Source organism: Micromesistius poutassou, assembly GCF_964030765.1.
Source record: "Micromesistius poutassou genome assembly, contig: SCAFFOLD_4644, whole genome shotgun sequence".
Classification (NCBI taxonomy): Eukaryota; Metazoa; Chordata; class Actinopteri; order Gadiformes; family Gadidae; genus Micromesistius; species Micromesistius poutassou.
The window spans coordinates 4,239-6,830 of record NW_028179208.1 but is presented as its reverse complement, the minus strand read 5'-3'; the positions used below and the strand labels follow the sequence as shown (position 1 = coordinate 6,830).

The following is a 2,592-nucleotide window of genomic DNA, read 5'->3' as shown; positions in this document are numbered from 1 at the left end:
AAAATGTAGTATATATTCTGAGAATAATGTTTTATTAAAATATGTGTTCAAACTTTTGATTGTGTTGCATTCATAGAAGCATTCAAGAAGAATAAAAGTAAAGACAATCAAAAAAAATCAATCAATATGGACCATATAAGCCTACCAACCTAATGACTGCAACTGTTAACACATTTTTCATTAAAAGCATTTAGCATAAATACATGCAATCAGCAGAAATAAACAAACATTTATCACATACATCATGAACATAGCAGAGATTCTCTTCAGGAAAAAACATTAGCTGTTGACTGGGGAGATGATCATGGGGGCCGAGTTTCTACCACCATCTTGTAAACACGGACAGAGGACGGGATAGAGTGGCTCACTGAAGGTGAAGCCAGTACCGGAGTAGATATGGACCCTGGCTCCCACATCATAAAAGGAGACCAGACCCTCATCGTAATCAACAAACACCCCCACCTTCTGGAGCTCAGCTCTCAGAGGGAGACAAATAACCGGCTTGGCATTGAATATCAACTTGTCCTTTTTGAAGTCAATAGTCCAGTAGCCGTGCTCAGGGAGCAACGTCATGCCACCTGTCTTGTTACCCGACTCTCTGGCTAATCCTAAACACCATGCGTTTTTGCCTGCAACCTGAACCTCAAAGTAGAACCTCCCAGAGAAGCTCTGCCTCGTGAGAACGTGTAGATGATGTGTGAATCTCCTAGGGTTGTCTCGGACTTCCTTGCGTACACCTCCATCGTGTACTTGTTTCCCATCCTCAGAGAGAACAAGCTTGGGATGAGCTGTTTCAGGATCCAGAGTCACATTGACTTCATACTGCTGGACCCTCTCCAGTTCAACAGCATCACACAGCTTCTTCAACTCCATGTTCAGTGGCTCCTCCAGTTGATCCAGGGATCCCCTCAGGGTCCCTACGAATTGTTGAGGACGGACCTCCACCGTGGTCCAGTCCCTTGTGTGTGGAGGGTTCTTCTGGGATCTGAAAGTCTGGAGGAAGTGGAGGTGGTCCTCGATGTGTGAGAGCTGCCTCACCTCTAAACTTCTATTGTTCAGCTCTTCTATTTCCTGCTCAAGCTCTTTGACGAGGCCTTCAGCTCGTCTCACTGTGGATTCCAGTTTGTACTTCACTATTTGGTTGAAGTCATCCCGGTACTTTTCAATGTAGAGAATGAGAGAATGAAGGACATGTGCACCGTCAGCTATCTCTCTCTCTGCATCCTCTTTGCTGAAATGAACAGTGTCTTTGATTTCCTGAATCTTTCTTCGTCTCTCCTGGATCATCTGCTGAACCTCAGACTCTATCGTCCTCAGTTTGGCCATCTGCACGTCATACTCCTCCTTGAGAGGTGCAACAGGATGGTTCTTGTGGTAGCCCTCTGTGCAGAACTGACACACACACACCTGTTTGCTCTTGCAGAAGAGCTCCAGAAGTTGGTTGTGTTTCTTACAGATTCTGTCTTGCAGACAGTGCATAGGGTTGACCAGCTGATGTCTCTTCAGGCCTGCGACCCTCTGATGTGGCTCCAGGTGGGTGTGGCAGTAAGAGATGAGGCATACCAGGCACGACTTCACGGCCATCCGCTGGGTCCCAGTACAGACGTCACAGGGGACTTCTGATAGTTGAACACAGGGCTGCTCTTTTGCTTGTACGCATGTTCTCATCTGAGCAGCCAACTCTGTTAAAAGGTAATTGACCCGTAAGTCAGGTCTTGTGCAGTAAAGCTTGTTACAAACAGGACATTTGTACTGTACTTGTTTCTCCCAGAACAGTTCAATACAGGTTCTGCAGAAGTTGTGTCCACATGGTGTGGAAACTGGGCTGTAGAACACATCCAGACAGATGGAACATACAAAGTCTTCTTCAGGCCAGAAAATGTTAGCACATGCCATTCCTAGACACAGACGACAAGGTATACGTATTAAGCAAGAACATTCATTTTTTAATTTCCTACAGGGAAAATAGGCTTTGATATCTCTTGTTTAGTGTTTTTTTACTCACCTTATTGTGGTTTCTGCCTGTCACACTATTTGTTAAAAAATGGGTTCAAAAGATGTCCTCCACATTGGGTTGCCTAGTTAACAAAAAATGTTTACTTTGGTGTCCTGAATAAGAGGTTCTCTGCTCTCGCCAGACCAATTCACAACTGCGTATTAGTCTTGAACCTGTCAGGTAGATTCACTTTCCATGGGGCAATTTCATTGGGCACAGACCAAAAGGCCTTTGGACGCAATTGAACAGACCTACAACCAATCACAGTTATGAATCATGTGACACGTCAGCGGCAGCCATTTTGGTTGGGTATAACAATGATAATGACTCAACGGTGCTCCCCTAGGATGCTCCTCATAAAGTTAAACACGCCCCATATTCGATAAATATTTGTGATTGGGGCGAATCATAGGCCAGAGCAAATAAAACATGAGCCCACAGATCCGTCTGGTTCCCAGGCTCTCTTCTACTCTATTGATACACTGCATGTGGTTCCACCCTCAGAGACAACACAGATGAGCTTCTTGTTCACAACGTGGATTGTGTGTACCTTCTGACTGTGTACTCTGTATGTTTTGATGCACGCTTACCTCCCT

At 45.1% G+C, this 2,592-nt stretch overlaps 1 protein-coding gene across 1 annotated transcript; it reads right to left on the bottom strand.

Annotated features, from left to right (window-relative positions):
* Positions 1-279: 279 nt before the first annotated feature.
* On the bottom strand, positions 280-1,896 carry LOC311373035 (E3 ubiquitin-protein ligase TRIM47-like; the record flags this gene model as incomplete). The annotated part of the gene is made up of 2 exons (XM_084489896.1): positions 280-465; positions 751-1,896. The coding sequence occupies 2 exons, from the start codon at positions 1,894-1,896 to the stop codon at positions 280-282; spliced, it is 1,332 nt and encodes a 443-aa protein (XP_084346022.1).
* Positions 1,897-2,592: the final 696 nt, after the last annotated feature.